The sequence below is a fragment of the Peromyscus eremicus genome, chromosome 1, assembly GCF_949786415.1.
Source record: "Peromyscus eremicus chromosome 1, PerEre_H2_v1, whole genome shotgun sequence".
NCBI lineage: Eukaryota > Metazoa > Chordata > Mammalia > Rodentia > Cricetidae > Peromyscus > Peromyscus eremicus.
The window spans coordinates 155580176-155599081 of NC_081416.1; the positions used below are offsets into that span (position 1 = coordinate 155580176).

The 18906-nt window shown below is 52.9% G+C and overlaps 1 protein-coding gene across 1 annotated transcript in view; it reads right to left on the bottom strand.

The window, feature by feature from the left end:
- Positions 1 to 4865: 4865 nt before the first annotated feature.
- The window catches only part of Pepd (peptidase D), a 132960-nt gene continuing 118919 nt past the window's right edge, over positions 4866 to 18906 (bottom strand). Inside the window, exons 12-15 of the mRNA XM_059274996.1 lie at positions 16207 to 16355; positions 8385 to 8569; positions 5725 to 5916; positions 4866 to 5322 (exon numbers count right to left, since the gene is read on the bottom strand). Coding sequence (XP_059130979.1) covers positions 5185 to 5322; positions 5725 to 5916; positions 8385 to 8569; positions 16207 to 16355 — 664 coding nt within the window. The 3' untranslated portion in view covers positions 4866 to 5184. The remainder of the gene's footprint in view (positions 5323 to 5724; positions 5917 to 8384; positions 8570 to 16206; positions 16356 to 18906) is intronic.

The window sequence follows — 18906 nt, forward strand, 5'->3', positions numbered from 1 at the left end:
CCAGCAAAAAAAAGAATACTAACTCTTGGTAGAATCACTGCCAACGGGGCCATGCTTTTTAAAGGCAGGGTTTTTTTTGTGTGTGTGTGCACTTGTGTGAAGAGGCACATTTTGGTATTTGATCTCAAATAAATGATTATTAGAAAAATGTATCAACTTCATGCCATCTCTCAAAAGACTAGTCAAAGAAAACTTGAAAGTATAAGGTTTCAATCTTTAATTTATTTCCTAAATCTTTTTATTTTTATTTTTTTTGAGGAATTTCTTTTCTAGTTTAGTGAGGTGTTCTTCCAGACTTCATGTGGTGTTGCCTCTGTTTATCCATTAGTATGCTTTTATGTTCTGTATAAATTATTTGGGAGAAAATGCTGATAAAACTCAGGATATTGACTTTTGTGTTGTGAAACTGACAAGCTGGTAGGGTGTCTCTAGGGCCTGCTTTTATCAGTGTTGTAGTGTAGATTGTCTTGCACAGTTCCAGCTAAAGTTTGTTGGTTCCTGAGATGGTGACTAAAACATGAGTCTTGCGTGATCACAGTTTGTGTTGCCGGGAATCTTGTTTGAACATGGTCATTTCTGGTCCTGTTTCCTACTAAGACTTGGTTACTGTAACCTCAGTGTAACTCAGGTTGCTCCCTGAGTGTGACAGAAGAGTGTGGACTCTGTTCTCCTGTGCAGAAGCTATTGGTGCCCTGCAGCTCAGCAAAGCCTTTTAGGGCCACTGTGCGGAAGACAGGAGTCAACACTGTTTTTGGGGAACCAAGAAATGAATGGGGTTTTTAAAAGTTAGGGTCCAGCACCAGTTTACCTTGGTTGGAATAGCCATCTGCTCATAAAGGTTGATAGATGTTTTGTATAACTAACAAGGATGCACCCATACAATCCTAATCTTTACCAGCGGATTGATATTATGTAATGAACTTACTGGGAGATAGAGTTAGGTCCTACTTGAACACACAATAGACATTCAGACATTGGAAAGTCCTACTTCCAAATACTAGCTTTCACAAATGGACATTCTCGTGGAATTGTGCTTACTGGTGCAAGGACTTAAGCCATTGGGAAGGCAGCGCTCAATATTTCTAATCAGGACGTACACATCAGTTCTACCTGTGCTCTTACCTTTACAAATCAGATCATTAGCACAAGCAAGCAGTTCCACATAGAACACATTGTTAGCTGGCCTTTGGACTTTCTTACTGAAGGGGAAATAATGTTTAGCTTGTTAGAGTTCTCAGTGTAAAATCGAGGGAAACTAGGTTTGGGGAGTGGGTAAGCTTAGGACTTTGGAAATTGTAAAGTGGCTTTTGTAACTCGTTACTGGGGAACCTTTTAGAGTTTGATCTGCCTTGTGGACAGGTCCGGTGGTTTAGGAATCAAGCTATAGCGTGGATTAGCCACACCCGTGTCACCTGGGATGGGTGCCCTTGACTAGTTTTGGGTGCGGAGTTTTGGGTGTGTCTGGCTCTTTGTGACAGGTGACTTTGGAATCTTAAGGATTTTACTAAAACATGACCTGGGGTTTGAAATCCAGGTCATGAGCCCACTCATTTTGTACAGTTCTCAATCTATGAAAGTAGAAACATGTACAGTTTGATAAGAAAGGCAGCGACTCTTAATGTTTCTTACTCCCCCGCCCCGCCGCTGTCCCTCCCCCACCAGAGGGCTGAAGCCTCGTGCCTCAACAACCCATGGAGCACCTGGAGTGCTTCGGATGCCTTAGGAACGATGCCTGTGTGTGCAACAGGCTAGGGAAGATTCCATACAGCTAATCAGATCTGCCTCTCAGGAAAAATACTAACTTGTTCTTTTTGTTCCTGGCTTTCAGTTTGTGAGATTACTCTATTTTTTTAAATATAATTTTATTTCTTTCAACGAATTTAAAAATAAATACCTTTGGAACAATGACTGGTTTTCTTTGTGGGTTTCTTTATCTTGGAAGTGAGCAAGAAGTTCATGTGTAATTGGCCCCAAAGAACCTGCAAGGTACCTCCTGCTGCTGTCCTGGGCTGGGCTGGGGGACGTGGACCAGCAGGCTGCTTTTGCGCAAGTTTGGATGTCCCTGAATAGACAGTGAAGTAGTTTTCTCTAAACTTGGACTGTATCTTGAGTTGTTTGTAGTTGTTTGGTCTAACTTAAAACTGCATCCTGGAGCAGGGACATGATGAAAGAAAGGGGCTGTCTGCTGGTGGTTGGAGCCTGTGGGTCCATCTGAGGCCTGTCCCTAACAGGACAGTTGAGAGTAAATACCGTCTTTACTTACGTGGTACCTGGGTATGGAAGTGAGTTAGCTGCTTTCAGAAATACCGTGAGTCCAAGAAACCAGTTTGAATTGTGTGTTTCAAGGAAAAAAAATTAGATGCTTTCCTCTGATTCTTTGAGTCTTTTTGTGTTTGGGGAACTAAGTTCCAATTATTCCATGATTGTGAAAATTGGGTGGCTGAGTGTGGTGGCACACGTTTGTAATCCCAGCATTATGGAGATGAAGGGTTTGGGCGGTGGTGGCGCACGCCTTTAATTCCAGCACTCGGGAGGCAGAGGCAGGTGGATCTCTCTGAGTTCGAGGACAGCCGGGGCTACACAGAGAAACCTCATCTCAAAAACAAAATAAAAAACAAAAATTGTAGGTGTGTTTTATCCTACTTTGTTTGAATGAATTAGTTGTGAGTTTTTGTTTTTAGTTTTAGTGAGATGTTCTCATGTAGCCAAGGCTGGCCATCAGCTTGATAAGCAGCCAAGTATGGCTTTGAACTTCCCACCTTCCTGCCTCCACCTCTCAAGTGCTAGGATTACAGGTATGTACCACTACATCTGGTTTTATGTGACACTAGGGCTTGAACCTGGGGCTTTGTGTACGTTAGGTGAGTACTCTACCAACTGAGCTAGAATCTCCCGCTCTAGTTGGAGTTTATTGCTAATAACTTGTATTAGAAAATTTTATACTTTGTGATGAAACCAGGTCTTAATAAAAACACTTTGAGAATGACCAGTTCTTGAAGTGCCTGTACATATCTGAAGAGTATCTTAACTGTACCTTGTGCAGTAAAAAAAAAAGTCCCACCCCTAGATTGTCTTGTGCCACAGCCTGTCCCCTGACTCTTAGCCCTCCCTTTGAAGCAGCTGTCAGGTGCTTTTCTACAGCACCAAGTTCAAGTGCGACTTCAGTGTAGCCCTGGAACCTGCCTGCTTCAGACCCCTACCACTCAGTCCTGTCCAGCTCAGAGGCGGCACCCTCTCCTGCGTGGACTTGATGCCTCATGGTTCTTCCTGGATGCCAGTGTATCACATGCTCTCCAGAGCCTCCTCTGCTCCCTAGTCCTGGTATGTGGCCCTTTCCTTCATCCTCTCCATTCTCCCTGCCACCTCTTGCAGCTCTTTGTGTTTGGAATGCAGCATCTCTTGCCTTTCACTTCAAACCCTTCTTGGTCTAGTCTTGCAAGGCCTCTGTACAAGGCCAGTCCTGTTATTTTCCTTTCTTTCGTTGTCTGAGGCAATACTGATGTACTGTTGAAGCAAAGCTTCAAAGGAGACGTCAGGCCCTGAGCACATGGATTGTGCTCAGGTCTCATGGAGTAGATGCTCAGTTACTACTGGGCCCTTCCAGAGTGTGGGGAAGGCTTCAGCACTGTAGAACTTTCTGGAAGTTCAAAATCCAATTTTGAAGCTATACAAATTTCTGCAGAAGTTGGAGGAGATGGATATAGCTTTAGGAACATGGGATAAAGTTAGCCCAAGTTTACTCATACTGCCATGTCCCTGATGGGGATGGGCCATCTGTACCAGCGAAACCCCTAAGATTGGATGTTGTAAACCTAAGAAATAAATGAGATAAATGGTGCTTTGGGACTGAGATCAGCATTTGTTTCTCTGGTGCCTTTTATTTTCTTGTGGCCACATCATAAGCACTTTTGTGTTATTGCCATAGGAAGAAGCCAATTTCTAGTGAATAAACCTTTTGGTGGCTGCTTGAAAAGTCTCTAGCTTGGACCAGTTCTTTTTCTCCATGACAGCTCCATTTATTTTTTTTTAAACTTTATTTATTTTGGAGTCACGATCTCTCTATATAGTCCTAGCTGGCCTGTAACTCAACAGAGATCAGCCTGTCTGTTTTGAGATAAGGGTCTCGTGTCCCAGGCTGGTCTTAAATTCACTGTGTAGCCAAGGATGACCTTGGATTCCTGATCCTCTGCCTGTAGTCTCCCAGTCCTGGGATCACAGGCATGCATGGCAGTACTAGGGAGGGCACCCCACTGAGCCACACCCTGGTGGAACCTTTCTCACTTGCAACCCGGAACTCTATCGATTTTAGAAGCCAGCTCTGGGGGCAGGGCAGGTCCCTAGGACTGAGACACATTGTCAAGCAGAGAAGACAAGTGTTCCACTGTGGGCACAGCTGGGCCCCACAGGCTTACAGCCTTGGGATGGAACTGGGTCAGTAGACTATTGGGGTGGTGGTACAACAGACAGATTGGGTAGCAGGCTCTCCTGTGCCACCCTGCTGCCTTAGGCAGTCAGTGCTGCTGGCCGACACGCTCCATCTTCACTAGTAAAAAATGAAATCAAGGCCCCAGAACCTCCTACCAAATGCCCTAGTGGTTCTGGTGCCTGCTTGCTTGGGAATCCTGGCAGCAGGTGACAGTGTCGCACTAACTGTAGCAGAATCCCTGGGGCTCATGAAAGTTCCTGGTGGAGGACTCCCCTGGTTCTCCCAGACCAGTCCAAGGCAGAAGGGGAGAGCAGAGGGCCTTGTGCATGCACTCCTCCTGGGAGCAGACTCCTACAGCTGACACCTGGTGAGCCCTCTCGGCCCATGGCTCTCGTGCTCTTCTATGAAGGAGGAAAGGAAGCTGCTGGGGACAAAGGGCCACTTAGAAAAGCTTTTATTGCAAATTCCATTCTGCATATTGATTGTTTTGGAGAAGACACAAGTGCATCTTTCCTGAGCACATGGATATAAATGGCAGCAAGAGAATTGAGTTTTTTTGAATCAACAGAGTCAGTCATTTAAGCAAAGTCAAGGTTAGGGATGTGATCTTGCAGGTTAATAAAATGCTGTCCTCCCTTGGAAACGGCAGTGATGGTTTTGTAGGATCAAATGTGAGCTCCAGGATCTGATTGCTGATGGGGTGCCATGGGCAGGCTGACATCACAGAGGAGGGTCACAAGGCCAGCGCCCAGCTGGCTCTACTTTGGGCCAGAGGAGGGTGTAAAGGCCTTGTCACAGCCTGCCATGCATGCTTCAATTTCCTCCACGGTCCTCGGGACACAGGTCAGCAGCTCCATGCCACTGTTGGTCACGACAACATCCTCCTCGATACGGACCTGCGTCATACAGACAGGATGCCATCATGTCCCTGCTGCCTTAATTGTCACATTAGCAGTGCCAACCTGCTCCAGTTTGACTGCTACCTGGGGGAAGCTCTCTGAGGGATGGGACTAGTCTTTGTGACAAGACAGACTGGTCTCAGAACCTCTGGGGAAGACATAGGGGGAGGCTTCTGTGTGGTCCTTTGCTTATACTGTGTGCTCACATGGAGCCTCTGGGACTGGTAGGCATTTTGAAGAATCTCTTCCTGTTGAGAGGCAAGGTATCTGTGATAGCCCACATAATAAAGGGAGTGGCCAGGCCTTAAACACAGTCACCTGTCCTTCCACCTTTCTCCGAGGCACCAGTGGGGTGGTGGACATTCTGGGAATAAGAATGGGGGGCCCCCAGCTACTCACCCCACCAAAGTTGCGGAAGCGCTGCAGGACCTCGTGGTTGAAGAAGCAGGCTTGGGCTGGGTCTGCCAGGGCCTGGTCCAAGAGGTGGTCGATGAAGTAGATTCCCGGCTCCACGGTCAGCACCATGCCTGGCTCCAGGTGCCTTGCTGTGCGCAGACTCCGCAAGCCAGGCTCATCAATGCGCTCTACACCCTGGAGAGAGAGAGATGGAACCCAACTGAACACCCCAAGGCTGGCTACCAGGATTGAGAGGCAGCCAGACAGGATTGGCTCCAGTCCCCTGGGTTCTTCTGACTAGAGTGTATCCAGCCCAGTCTGACCACAGGAACCCTCTGCCCTCTCTGTCCACACCTGTATTCAGGGCATTCTGACCCTTGGCTACCCTCAGATCTGCTTTCAGGACATTGCTAATGCACACGTACAGGGCCAAGCTGCCAGGTAGGCCCACAGGGCTGGCTGGGTGTCTGGCTGCCCCCACTCAGGCCCTTCTGCAGCTCGGAAGCTAAAGCAGGGTAGCCAAAAGAGCTCTTAGGGGGTTGCATGGCCTGCAGGTCAAGTCAGCCTTTTCAGTAGAGGAAGGACAGGTCATCAGGATGGGCCTGTTACCACCCGTACTGGCATGTAAGTGCCTGCTTGTGTCTAGCCTACACCTGGGCCCCGGGAAACAGCCCTGTGACCATCGTGGTGCTAGTGATCCCTGCTTTCTGCTGCGGCTCTGCCCTGCTCCTCCGGCTCCCCAGGGCAGTCATCTGGCCTATGGCCAGGGCCTCTGAGCAAGTGGGCAGCAGAGTAAGCTTTCTGGTCAGGATCTGAGTTTGCCCTGCCCTACTTGTGGCTCCTCCAAGGACGCCCAGCTGCTGGAGACGGAGCTGTCATTTCTGACTGTTTGGGGGCCAAGAACATCAGTCTTCAATTAGTGGTTCACATAAGGTAACCAGAAACAGGCTGGCTTGGCCTCCAAGGCTGGGCACAGCAAGGAGGTCTGTGACTGGGATTCTGTGAGGGTAGGGACAGCCACTATGACCTGGTGTGAGCAGGCAGGATGAAGGTGAGGATGGGACACAAAGGACCCTGCCTCTTGTAGGCCATGCTCTGGAAGAACCCTGGCTGGCCATTGTCAGCCTTGCGACACTAGGGGAGGAGGATGCTCCTCAGAAGGCCCCAGGCCTCTGCTCAGGTGAGAGGTGTCTCTTGGGTTGTGTGTGTGTGTGTGTGTGTGTGTGTGTGTGTGTGTAGGGGGAGTGGCGCGCAGGAACTCGGGTTTTGAGCATGCTTGGTGAGTGTTTTGCCACTGAGCTTACACCCAGTAGGCCCATTCATTCCATCCTGTTCTATGGGTGCGGAGGGGGCACAGCTTCCTGCCACTTCGGAAAATTTAGAATCATTACTCCGACTGAGGTTAGGGGAGATTAAAGGATATACCTGTCTGAGCAGCTGCTCCTTGGGTCTGCTGGGTTGGGGGATGGTGAGCTGGTCCAAGTGACCTACAGGCCAAGGATGGGGTGCCAGCTATGCTAGGGGTGTCCATGCCTGCTGCTCTGCCTGGGCAGAGGGGGCTCAGTGAGGCCTCAACTTTTCCCTCTGGGCTCTGAGAAGAGACCCAGATGTGTCTGGAGGCCTGAAATAAACGACTTTTATAGGAAAAGCCATATTTTTTCCACAGTGTTTATCTGTCAGAAGAATAGACTGAGCACAAAGGGCTGCTTACTGGAAAAGATGAAAACAGTGTGCTGCCAATTCTCTTTGGTGGAAAAAAGGACTTTGGCGACTAATGAATAACGAACCTCAACTAACAATGTCTGGAAGGGCCTGCTCTTGGCTCCCTGCACACAATAGGATGGACAGAAATTAGGAAATTAAAACTGATTTTGTTTCTCCAAATTTAACTGTTTACACTTGAGAAAAAAAAATAATTGAATAATAATGCTTCTCTTGAGCAATCCCCCCTCCCCCAAAATCATTCTTAGTGCTTTCAAAATACCCCACAGCCAAGAGGCTGGGTCTAGTCTTGGCTAACTGGCTGGTGGGCCCCAGGGTGTGCACCAATTGCACAATCCGCCCCCTGCACGGTGGGCACCAGGCCAGGCTGGGCAGCAGGAACAGGCCCTGAGGGGCTGTAGCCACCTGCCCAGTAGGGCTTCCCAGGAGCCTTTAGGCACCCACTGGGTGGTCCTTCGAGCTGTCAGTAAGAGGAGAGGGAGCCCTGTCTGAAGATGCCCTTCAAGCCCTCCTCTCCTGCCAGAGGCCCAGGAGGCAGAGGGTGAGCCAGCTAGGGAGCTGGAAAGGGGTCTGCTGCTGAGCTTCTAAGGGCTGAAGCAAGCTGGAATGCAGGACTCGCAGAGTTTGCTGGAACTCTGTCCGTGAAACCTGGCTTCGGTTCCCTATCGGGGAACCTTTGCACAGATGCTGTCATACAGCATGTGTCTTGAGGCCTTGCAGGCAGAGGCACCACCTCCAAGTCTGAAGCCTGTGCAGCCCCTGGGGAAGATCACTCACTGACCCACCGTGCTGTGTCCAGGGATCCCCAATTCCTCTGTGTCATAGAGAGGCCCATCCCTCCTGTTTTACTATATCTCCAGCAACATCCCCTACCCCCCCAAAACCCACCTCACTCTATCCCAGTAAGGGCCAGGCTCAGGGAGACCAGTGTGCACACTGACCTCAGGGTAGCCTCCCACGTCGTGCACATCCAGGCCCAGGAAGTGGCCGAGCCCATGGGGCATGAATACTGCTCCCAGGTGGACCTGGAGCATGGCATCCACACTGCCACTCAGGAGGCCAATGCGTGTCAGTTCCTCCAGGTGGATACGGTCAGCCAGCCGGTGCATGTCAGGCCACCAGACACCTGTGGTTAAGGAGAGGCCGTGATAAGCCAGGGCTCTACAGACCAAGGGGTGAGGGCCCAGACTGAGCTGGGCCTGAAGTGAGGACAGGGATGCATACTGGGGACTGAGTGTATCCAGAGAGCCTTTGAAGCTCAGGATCCCGAGACTGCATCATACAAGCTTCTGCCACCCAAAGATAGGGCCTGGCTATGTCCACTCAAGCGCAGAAGCAAGTGGCTCAGGCCTCACAGAAGGCATCAGCCTGGGCTTTGCTGTTGGAGAGGGGCAGGGAGGCCTATGGCCTGGGAGAAGGCATCCCTGCCCTTCCCAGAATGGCTGACTCAGTCTGGAAGCTGCTGTGGGAACACAGGTTTCAGGTTGAAGGAACAGCTGGCGTGGCCTCGTCCTCTGGTGGGCAGGGGTCTGGAACCATTTCCATGGTTGCCTGGATGTCTAAGCCCAGGCTGCTCATCAAATTCATCTCTGCGCCACGTTTCTGTGGCAAAGGTCACTGTGGAGCCTCCTGCGCTGGCTAGTTTTATGACACAGGCTAGTTATTTGAGAGCAGAGAACCTCAATCAAGAAAATGCCTCCATAAGGCCATGCTGCAGGGAAGCCTGTAGGGCACTTCCTTAATCAATGATTGATAAGGGGAGGGCCCAGCCTATTGTGGGTGGTACCATCCCTGGCTGTAAGAGAGCAGGCTGAGTAAGCCATCAGGGAACAAGCCAGTAAGCAGCACCCCTCCATGGCCTCAGCATCAGCTCCTGCCTCCAGGTTCCTGCTCTGTTTGAGTTCTGCCTTGGATTCTTCAGTGGACTGTGATTCAGTATGTGTAAGCCAAATAAACCATTTTCTCCCCAAGTTGCTTTGGTTAAGCTAGCCTTGTCGGGTGGTGGGTGGTGTCCCCCTAAAGACACCCCCCTCACTGCTGCTCCTTGTACACTCCCTGACACAGCAGCTTAATTGCTTCTCATGTATCTCCACCGGAATAGTGGTGTCCCCCATGACACCCCAAGACTTGGCTTTGCAGAGCATGTGCTCCCCGGGTCTGTGTGCTCTGAGTTCAGATCCTACAAGTGTCCAAAGAGCTGTGCTCACTCAGCTTCCGGCCAGCCCAGCACAGGGAGCTTAGAAAGGCTTTCCTTCCTTTGTCGTCACAGGAGAGCCCCAGGAGGGGCTGGCTCCAACCTCTCTTGCAGGCTGATTTCAGTGGTGGACCCACAGGCACGGCTGGGCCTCGACTGAGAAAGGGCATCAGGTAGACCCCATGCTTCATGGTGGCTCCTAGGGGTGGGCTATTGGCACCCAGCCCAACATAGGCCGAGCCCCTGTACTGCCCTCCATCCTCCTTGCTTGTACATCCTCAGATGCCGGACACAGCTCTCTTGGCTCTAAGTGCGGCTTGCTTTCTGCCTGTGTGTGGTTAGGTTGTGACAGTGACTAAACCTCCAGTGACTTGGCCTCAGCATCTGGCACGGGTGGTGGTTACAACCCCTGTGGCTGGAGCGGCCTCTGCAGTATGTGAAGGTTGCCATCCTCTGACAAGGGTGAGGCTGGGCACAAACCAGTCCTGGGCTGGGAGACATCCCTGGATCCCCAGCAGGCCCATACTAGACATAAAGTACTCTATATGGATTGGATGAGTGTTGCCTTGCTCTCCTACCTCATCCCATTCATGTGGCTAACTCTTACCCTGGCTTTCTGGAAACAGCATATCCCTGGATCCCTACTCACTCTCCTTCGACAGAACCCCTGGATACTGCTCAGAGGCATCGGGGAGACTGGTGGGCCATGGTAGCGGCATCCCCTCACTCCTGGGGGAGCAGCTTGACCAGGGTGTCAGCTGCTATACCCCTCCTGTGGTCTCACCTGTCTCCTTGTGTGCTTCCCACCTGCAGCTCCCTGGGGCCGAGATGCTTCTCCAAGCCCGTTCCTCTTCATCTTGGGCCCGAGGGACTTCCTCCAAGAAGTCCTCTCTGATTGTCCCTTCCTGGCCTACCAGAGCCAATCCATGACAGCCCAGCAGAGTGGCATAGGGTGGGGTTCTAGCCTTGCTCGGTGCCTGGCACTTGCTAAGTGTGAGGAGTAAGCAAAGTGCTAGCCTTCCCTATGGCTCTTCAGCAGCTAGTACTAGAAATCCAGAGTCCTGGATTCATGAGTGACCTGCGCCCCACTCTGAATTCAGAGCCCAGGATGGGAAGAGTATCCCAGAGGTTAGCACCTACTTAAGGAGCTCAGAGAGGTGACGGTTCCCGTGCCCAGGCTCCAGGATGGGTTTCTGCTGGCCCCTGCTCCACCTGGCCTCCCTTACTAGCACTCCAGTGGGCCTGGAGCCTGCTGCTGCAGGAGCCAGGGAGGCCTCTTAGAGCTTCAGCAGCATCCATCACAGCCCCAGGCTTCCTGCCCAGACTGTGACAGCCCTGGGGGGCTCCTCAGCCAAGCCAGGAAGGCAGCAGATCCCCCTTACCTACCCCCAGGGTACTTGGTCAAAGAGCTCACTTCATATGTGGACAATGGCCCTCATGGGATGGTTGATGTGGGAGCCAGGCCTGTGGGGTGTGGGAACAAAGGCATAAAGCCCAGGTCTCAGGGCAGGCCCTGGGAGCTGCAGTGAGCTAGCTGCATGGCAGGCCCAGCTGGCATCAGGCCCAGGGCCTCTAGCCCAGCCCACCCTGCAGTATCTACTTCGGGACCTTGGGGACTCATTCACCCTTCAGAGGGGCAGGAAGCAGCATGTGTCCAGGCTGCAGGCGCCGTGATGCTGCTGATGAAGCGGAGGCGGAGCCGTCGTGTGCACACTTCCTGAAGCTCTTCCCTCTGCACTCTGGGAGCACCCACGCAAATGCTTGGAGCTAGGCAGAGAGAGCAGGGAGCTTGCCCTCATCCTGCAACCAGTGTGCATGGTGAACACTGGACCCAAGATAGCCCTCCCAGGTCTGGCTCCTGCAAAGGGCACCACATGAGGTGACATGAGGTCTCTGTACCATTAACGGCACAACCCCCATATTCCTCACCATCTCTAAGGACAAGGGTCAATAGGAAATCTAGCAACTTCATCCTCCCCCTGCCTGCCTCCCTGTCAGGGTAGGAGAGAGCCAGGAAAGGTGACCCCCGCCCCAGGTCAACAGAGGACGGATGAAGTCAGCTGTGTGACGCTGACCTGTGTCCCTCCTACTCCACCTGGTCATCACCTAATGTTCCTCTCAGGCTCACTCTTCGAACAGGAGTACTGCTGGTCACGGAGCTAGCCCTACCTCTGTCCCAACACATACCCGACTCAAACGGCAGGGGCCTGAAGCAGGAACAGAGCCAGTGGAGGACCAGGGCTGGTTCACACAGTTAGGGCCACAGCAGCTCAAGGTGTGTGTTGTGGGGGCAGATGGTGGCTGGGCAGGATAAGTAGAAATGGTGGGTCCCGGGAGGTGACTGAACCAATGAGCCCTGGCAGGATTGAAACTTCAAGACCCAGCTGGGTGTGGTGGCACACGCCTTTAATCTCAAAGTGGGCAGTCTGTATAGTGCGGGCCATTGGCCCTGAGACACCAAAGACAGCACCGGTGGGCAGTGTTCTCCCAGGTGCTAGAGCGGCCTACCCACACTCCTGCAGCCTCTCCAGTGACCTCCCTGGCAAAGCTGACTGCCACCCTTGCTCTCTGAGTGACAGAGGCCGCTGCTCCTTTTGGCCCAGGACAAGGAGCCAAGGCCTACATTCTTCAATCCCCTGGGGCTGCAGCTGCTGGTCCATGTGTGTTCTGACCATCCTCGTTCCTGCCTTTCCCCTGGGCGTCGTTGTGTGATTTCCTGCCTGTCTTTATTTATTCTTCCTTGGAAGGTCTCAGGAAGCAGCCAGGCAGTCTCAGCAGGGCGTTTGTCTTGGCTCAGAAGCTAAACCCACAAACCAGGGGCAATTCCACTGAGATGGGCAGGGGGCTGGCTAGCCACTGCCAGTTCACCACTATGGTGAGGCGATCTGTCCCCATGCTGAGTCCTGAGTGAACACAGGACTCTGAACCCTGGAGGCCAGCCTACACTGTGTAACCAGACAAGAGTCCAGCTCTGCCCTAGTGGACCCTCAGAGTGTCACACTCTATGGAAAACAGCCAGGGCTGTGTTCCACCCTCCCACAAAGAGTCTTCAAGCCACCAGCATGGACTCACCTAGCCAGGTCTGTGCCTACAAGAGCCCAGCATTAACAAGAGTAGACTTCAGGGAGGCTCTGCCCCATGTAGTCTTCAGGGGTGGACTCAGAGGAGCTGGGTCCGGACGCTCCTAGCGTCTAGCGGCTGCCCCGAGGAGTCTGCCTAGCCAGGGAAGGTGACCAGGTGTGTGTGGCCATCCAGCCAAAGGCCTCCTTGAGTACAAAGTGGGGTGCAGCTTTGTAAGCCTGGCCATTTTTTGGACAACTGGAGTGGGCTGAGGGGGGCTACTGTGTTGGCCAAACGGCTAACTGTGGTGGTAATGTCCAGTGCCAACAAGCTTTGCAGTGGCCAAGACTCAGGCAGCATGGAAGAAGGGAAGCCTGGCGCTCCCAGGTGAGCAGATGGAGACACTGCCATGCTGACAGGCAGGATGCCCCCTCCAGTTTGCTCTCCTTGCATCCACTCCTCTCCAAGGCCCCGCCCCTCCTCGTCTCCACTGTGGCACGTGGCAGACAATCCCAGGCCCTTCTTCCTTCTGCGGAGGTGGGGTCCACAGGGCTCACTCCATGCTCCCATGATGACTACTGCTGCTTTATCATGACACATGAGGTGGCTGGGCTGAGGTTGGCCTTGGAGCTCTGCTTTGACCAGTGGGGACAGCCTTTTCTGGCCCAACACCTGCATTCCACTGCTGCCTGTAGAGGTTTGAAGATACTACCCAATGTGATGGGGCCACCGCCAGCTCAACCCACGTAATGACACAGCTGTCTGCAGAGAATGGCCTGAGGTCATCATCTCAGATGCTGGATGGCAGAGACCTCAGCTTATCACAGGGACTGTGACCAGTGGAGGGTTCTCAGGGGGAAGGTGGCCCAGTTTCCTGGTGGAGTGGCAGTAGTACACATCATGGGAGACAACACTAAACCCCACCTTCTCAGCCAAAACTATACACTTTGAAATACTGATCATTTAAATGACAAAATGTTCAAAGTGAGCAAAAATGCTTGCCTGTGGTGTAGAGAGAGGACACTGTGCCCCTTAGGTGGCCACTCCGCTGACTATAGTTTTAAAAGGGGCACAGCAAACATACTCTCCAGCTCCAGCTCCCTCCAGTGGCTCAATCACAGATATTGAGAGCCCAGGTTCTTACACGGTTCTCTGACTCAAAGGGACTGGAGGGCCACACTGCCCGGGGCGGTTCTGACTTCCCCGTGCCCTGGCACTGCCTTGTCTAGTGCTCCTCAGAGGTACTGTTGTTTTCAGGCTGCTTGCTGGGCGCTGCGCAGCCCAGGGAGCCAGTCAGTACTGCTGCCCATAGGGATGCTTTCCTTACAGATTTCCCTGGTCTTCCTGCTGGGCACACCGGCTTCCTGTCAAGCTCTGGTCCTGCATGCTGAGTGGGGGTACGGAGCTGTAGGGCCGGGTTCTAGTGTCCTACTGCAGCCACCACCCCCTGCAGCCCCTGGCCTCTGGGGAGCTCCTAGGGCTAGACTGGGAGCCTTCTCACCATGCCTCTTCTGAAAATGACTGATGTTGAGGTCCCTCCACAGCTGAACAGGGCCCTGAGATCACAATGTAAATCATTCCAACAATGGGCCACGGGGCCACAGGGGACTATTTAGTCAAATGCTGAAAGAGCCAGTTCTGGGGCCGCAGCATGCCACATCCTGGGGCTTTTACAGTTCTGGAGACCAAGATCATCTTTTTTCTTTCTTTCTCCCCCCCAACTCTTTTTTTTTTTTAAAATCAAGGAACCACGGAGATGTGCAAATCTGGCCACTAGAGTCCTTAGAAATACTTCAAAAATGCAGTTGTCAGGCCTCCCATGACCCACCACAGCCCCTGAAACTTACTCACCACTTCCAGGTCATAGAAGAGTTGGGTGGCTGCTGCTAATCCCCTGCCCTTAACAAGAGTGTGGATGTCAGAGCTGGCTGAGTCTGCCCTCGAGTGGACTCTGGTAGCATGGGGAGCTACCCCAGCTGGTTAGAGTACATGCAAACTGCTGGGCCGGGCCCAGACTTGCATTCTGGATGCCTTGGACCTCCACTGTGTTGTTGCCCTCTGCACAGTGGCCCCCACATGGTGTAGGGAGATGCCTGGGTTCCAGGAAAGGTCTAGGCTGCCATAGGGCCAGCTGCTTTGGGATGGGGGGGGGGGCAGAGAAGCAGGGTTTGGGATAGGACAACACTCTGAGGTAACATCACAAGTTCTCACTTCAGCCCTTGTGGGGGCTTCATGTTGAAAGCTGGAGTCGGCACAGCCAGGGCAGGCCATTCTACCTCTTTGAGCCTGTGACCACCCAATGACTTAACAGAGTCCTCACCAGCAGGGTTAGGCTATATGTGCCAGGGTGGTGTGGGTGGATCACCAGGTGGCAGACAGGCCGGGAAAGCTGACCCATGGCCAAATGGAGCCTGGCTGCAACAGATACTTTTAGGTGCTGCCCAGTAGCTGTGTGTCCACAGAGGGCCTGGCCTGTGTGTGTGTGTGTGTGATTGGCTCCTGAAAGCTGTGTTCAGGATATAAAGAACCCAAACCCCACAGGGTGGGCTCAAGGTGAGAATTCAGCAGAACCACACATACCCCTCCATGCTCCGCTTTAGGCAGAGGTGCTTGTACAAGGCAGGGCTCCCAGATGCTACGAGGTGAGGCTCTTATGCTGCAGGCAGACAGCTAATGGCAGAGCTGTGGCTCAGTGCCGTGGATGGGGAGACTCATCAGGTTGTACGGTCAGCAGGGGAACTAGTAACAGGAGGACCTGAAGGTCCAGAAGGAAGGCTGTAAAGCTGGTCTCACTGTCTCCCCTATAGAGACTGTCATGCAGTGGGAAGCCACGGGGCAGTTTCTGGGAGCTCCATAGGTTGTATGGAGGTGTGTGTGAGAGACCCAGGTGGTGGCCAACAGTGAAGGGGGAAGCAGATGGCTGCATGGAGAGGACACCAGGCCCAGTACCACCACTGCAGCAGGACAGTGACCACAACAGATGACTAAGTCATGCTTGGCAGTCTCCGGGGCTTTCTGTCATTCAGCTTAGCTCCTACAGGGTGCTGCCTCCCCATGCACAGACCAAAAAAACAAAAAAAAAACCAATCCCGAGGGGGATCTTCATGACTCAAGGTCGTGGCCTCTGAGTGAGGTTAGAGCTTGCTCTGGTGTTCCACCAGATGCCAGTATGCAAAGCTGGCCTGGACCTTCCTCAAGTGGACTCTGTTTTGGTCAGGGCAGGAGACATGTTCATGTCCCAGTGACCAGTGTGGGTGGAGGGATGTGTAGGGAGATGGGGCTGGATGGGACATGGGGTCACAAGGGGCTGGACTTCCAGATCCAGCTCTGTCCCTGACTGGTGGTCAGCCCTGTGTCCTTAGGGTGCTCTGGGGGCCTCACACCACCTGGAATCTAACTGGCCAAGCATGTGGAGTGAATGCAGACACACTTCAGGGTCTGTCACTCAGTATCCCTCCCCTCCCCACTACCAGGCAGGTCCTCAGCAGCCCCGCTCTCCTGTCCCTCACCTGGCTTCATGGTGCTCATGACAGTAGTGCGGCTCTTCAGCACCGCCTCGTAGATGGCCTTCTGGTCCTCTGTGAACTTGCCATTGGCAGGGAAGGAGCAGGTGATGTCAGAAGCAAAACAGTAGTACTCTCCGCCCATGTCAAACAGGCTGTGGGGACAGGGTTCTGTGAGGCAGGTGGGCAGATGTCTACACCCCTTCCCTCTCTCTGCTGGGGCCTGGCTGTGGCAGGAGATGTGGCTGGTGTAGCAGGTTCCCTTCCAAAAGAAGGGAGCAATGCAGGGACCTAGGCCTGGTGGTGCAGGCCTGTCACCTCAGGGACTTGGGAGGTAGAGGCAGGAGGATAGAAACTTTAAGACCAAGCTGGGTGGTGGTGGAGCACACCTTTAACCTCAGCACTCAGGAGGCAGAAGCAGGCAGATCTCAAAGCGAGCTCCAGGAAAAAAAAAAAATCTTCAAGATCTGCTTGGGCCACAGAGTCAGTTCGAAGCCAGCCTGGAAACTGTGAGACCATCCCAGAAAAGAGTAGAAAGAACACTGGAGATGTCACTTAGTAGATCACACTAGCCTGCACACATGAGATCCTAGGCTCAATCTCCAGAACCATAGAAAATGGTAAGAAAAAAAGGTTAAAAAAAAAAAAAAAAAAGAGGTAGAGATGGAAGGGAGGAGGGAGGGAAGGAGAGTGGGAGGAGAGGGGGACTGGCTCAGCCTGTCCAGGGAAGATAGAAGACTGGCCCTAGCAGCCTAAGCTGTGGGGACCCATTCAGAACAGTGGGAGGGACCCATGGAAGGATGATGGCTAGGTCTCCAGATACCCCATGCCAACCGCCTTCTATATGAGCATGCCAAGAGACTCCCTACTCCTGCCTTGCTTGCACCTAGGCCACATCTGCCCAGTGGACTGAGCTGCATCAGGTCTTTCTAACAGGCCCACAGTGCTTGGGAGGAGCCAGCAAGTGGCTGGTGCCTCAGGCGCTGCTGCTCTGTTGTCTGGTGTTATCTGCTCAGGTAGGGCAGACATGTCTCACCCGCATCTGAGAAGGGGCAAAGAGGAAACGTCAGAGTGTGTGTAGCCCATTTAACAGTGCTTTCCTGGGGACAGACAGAGGTGCTGCCGTGTGGTCCCCAGGTGGGTGGCTGTGCAGGCTGAGATGGTGCAGAGGACTTACAGCAGCCTTGAGCCGGTGGAAGCTGGACAGTGGTGGAAAACAGCCAGGCCTGCTGAGTCAGGACCATGGAGCTACCCCTCTGGAGACCGGGTCACGGCTCCTGGGAGAGCAGAGCCACATAATGGGCCATGGTGCTCAACAATGGGGACATGGATCAGTCTCCTATGGTATGGGGTCACCTCAGAATGCCAGAGTATGACTAAGGCAAGGGGTATACACACAGGCCACCCCTTCCCAACCTGCCCCATTTTAGCATCCCCATGAGGTCCTGCAGCAGACATAAAGCAAGGGCCTCTTCCTGGGGCCATGATATTAATCTCAACCAAACTTGCTGATGGACCAAGGTCCAGTCTTCCTGTACCAAAGGCCAGCTCTGTTTAGTGTGGTGGGGGATGGCCATGTCCATCTGCTGCCAGACACATGCTGGCCAGTCTGAGCCCAGGGCAGATCTGTGGCTTCCTTTATGAGGGCCTCCCACCCAAATCCTACTCTAATGGCAACCACAAACATTCCGGAAGTTGCCTGTGTACTAGTGTTGAGAGACAGAGCAAGGGGGCAGGGTGGGCCCCTGGCCTGCCTGTACAGCACGGATTCTGGCCACACGGCTCGCTAGACAGCACCGGCTACTGCATAGCATCTGATTTCAAAGGAAAGACTCCAGTGCTCAGGATGCCTGGACACCATGCTGGAATCCAAAGTCCTCGACGAGGCACTTTTTAATCTTTTGACTCTTCTGGTTGCAAAACATCATAAACGGGGTCAACAGTACGAAAGGCGAAGCAGATAACATCTCAGGTGATTCCTGGGGGTGGGCAGAGGCACCCCGCCCCCAGCATGACAGGGAACTTCGGCTTGGGTCAAAGTCTCTGGGGGACCCTGTGTGGAGCAGACTCAAGGGACCTGGGCCTCACTTCAGGAGGACCCACCCAGCTCAGTTACAAGAGGGCCATGAAACACGAGAGGCTGGAGACACACCTAGGCATCTGCTCCCCAGGGCACTGAGGCCCTTGGGGCCAGAAACTGCCTGCAGGTTTACTCCTGTGTAGGGCGTGCTCAGACCCAGCCTAGAGGGTAAGCACATCGAAGCCTGAGATGGCAGGGAGACCGAGGCTGTGCACACAGGCCCAGCAAAAGCCCTCAACTGAGGGAGGTAAACATTTCAGTCACCTTGCTCTGCCCCTGCTACTCAGCCTTCGGGACCTCATTTCCCCACATTTTAATGGGAAGGTGACCCTTGTGAGCTGAAGGTGTGTAAGGGTCTAGGGGCCAGTGCAGGGAGCAGTGGAGACAGAGCTGCAAGCGGTCCCGGACTCAGTCAGGGAAACAATGCTTGGTGGACTGCAGCATCTGAGAACAAATGGCCTGGGTAGACAGGACGGGGTGAGGCGTGTGGAGACACTCATTCCTGGAGGTGCCACATAAAGGGTGACCTGCCATTGCCCCTGGGGAAGAAGATTCTACTGGTGCTAGTCTAAAGGAAAAACAGAAATGAACTATTTTTAAAAACCAGGAAGCTCACAAGATGACAC